The sequence below is a fragment of the Pectinophora gossypiella genome, chromosome 2 (genome assembly GCF_024362695.1).
Source record: "Pectinophora gossypiella chromosome 2, ilPecGoss1.1, whole genome shotgun sequence".
Classification (NCBI taxonomy): domain Eukaryota; kingdom Metazoa; phylum Arthropoda; class Insecta; order Lepidoptera; family Gelechiidae; genus Pectinophora; species Pectinophora gossypiella.
In genome coordinates, this window is record NC_065405.1 from 16,912,474 (window position 1) to 16,913,782 (window position 1,309).

Below are 1,309 nucleotides of genomic sequence, written 5' to 3' on the forward strand. Positions count from 1 at the left end.
CTGTTTTAAAACTTTTTCGTCGTAAAATTTGTCTCGGTTCGCCAGTTATGGAAGCAATTGAGAGCCTCGGAGAGATCAAAACATTACCCGTCTCTATGTTTATATCTAACGCCGCGTCTGCGCACACGCAGTCTTGATGCCGTCAGCAAGTCCGGCGATGCGCCGGCCCCGCGCCCCCCTCTTCCTCTATATAGCCTTCTGCTCCGGCGCTGGCCTCAGTTAGTATAACATTACCGGTACGTTCACACGTGCATCGAGATCTACACACAAAATGTTCTCGCCGCGCCTACTAGCGGTCCTCGCGCTAATCGCAGCCGTCGGCGCCCTGCCGACAGACAAACCTGTACCACGCCCCGTCACCACCATCACCGAAGACGACGTCGACGACTCCCCCTGGTTCTCCTTCCCCCTCTTCGGAAACCTCTTCGCTCCCCTCTGGCGGCTGCTACCCAGTTTCGGCGAAATCGGCCCAAAGATAGTCGCCGACGACAATAAGTTCCAAGTCGTCGTCAACGTTAAGGACTACAAGAAGGATGATTTGAAGGTGAAGGTGAAGAACGACTTCATCTTTGTCCAGGGATCGCATGAAGCCAAGCACGACGACCACGACGTGTTTGCCAGCCAGTTCTTCCACACGTACACCCTGCCCGTGAACTCGAGCGGGTCGGACGTCACTGCGGAAATTAGCCCTGATGGATATTTGGTGGTGACAGCTCCGCTCAACGGTCCTAACGAGCGTGCTAAGGATCTTGACAGAGAGGTGCCCATTACGGAGTCTGCTACTCCGTACTTGAAGGAAGATAAGACTAAGGTGGAGAAACCTGAAGCCCCGCCCGTCTCAGTGCCAGTGTCAGCAGCCGAGGATGACCGGAAAGAGCCGACCACCCCATCCGACCGCGAAGATATAACCGAGAAGGATAACGACATTCCACACGGAAATGAGATTAACCCTTAAAAGTGATATACTAGATGTAAGTTTAATATAAAGCAGTATTTTAATAAATATTTTTTTATAAAAAGCCAGTGTTTTGTTTCCATGTTGGTATGCGTGTCGCGTGGTATCTAATGGCAGTAGCGGCGATGAATACGAATGTGGTGAGCCCGCGAAGACAATGGATGACTTGTTCTTTACAAACGTGTAGCTTTTATGAGTCATAATGAAGTCAGCGAGGGATGGAAATGTTTAGGGACAAAAAGGCGTCTAAAAAAATTACTTTGATGTTTTGTGGCGCAACGAAATAATTCTGGAATGCTTGATTGGATGTCAAATTGAGCGTAAATTTATTCGATTGTCGTAGGCTTGCTTAGT

General features: G+C 49.6%; 1 protein-coding gene across 1 annotated transcript; it reads left to right on the top strand.

Annotated features, from left to right (window-relative positions):
• Nucleotides 1-207: 207 nt before the first annotated feature.
• LOC126378857 (alpha-crystallin A chain-like) lies at nucleotides 208-1,023 on the top strand. Its single transcript, XM_050027333.1, has one exon. The coding sequence runs from the start codon at nucleotides 272-274 to the stop codon at nucleotides 953-955; it is 684 nt and encodes a 227-aa protein (XP_049883290.1). The 5' UTR covers nucleotides 208-271; the 3' UTR covers nucleotides 956-1,023.
• Nucleotides 1,024-1,309: the final 286 nt, after the last annotated feature.

Coding starts and splice junctions, on each gene's coding strand:
- LOC126378857 (XM_050027333.1), top strand. CDS start 272: ATGTTCTCGCCGCGCCTACTAGCGGTCCTCGCGCTAATCGCAGCCGTC.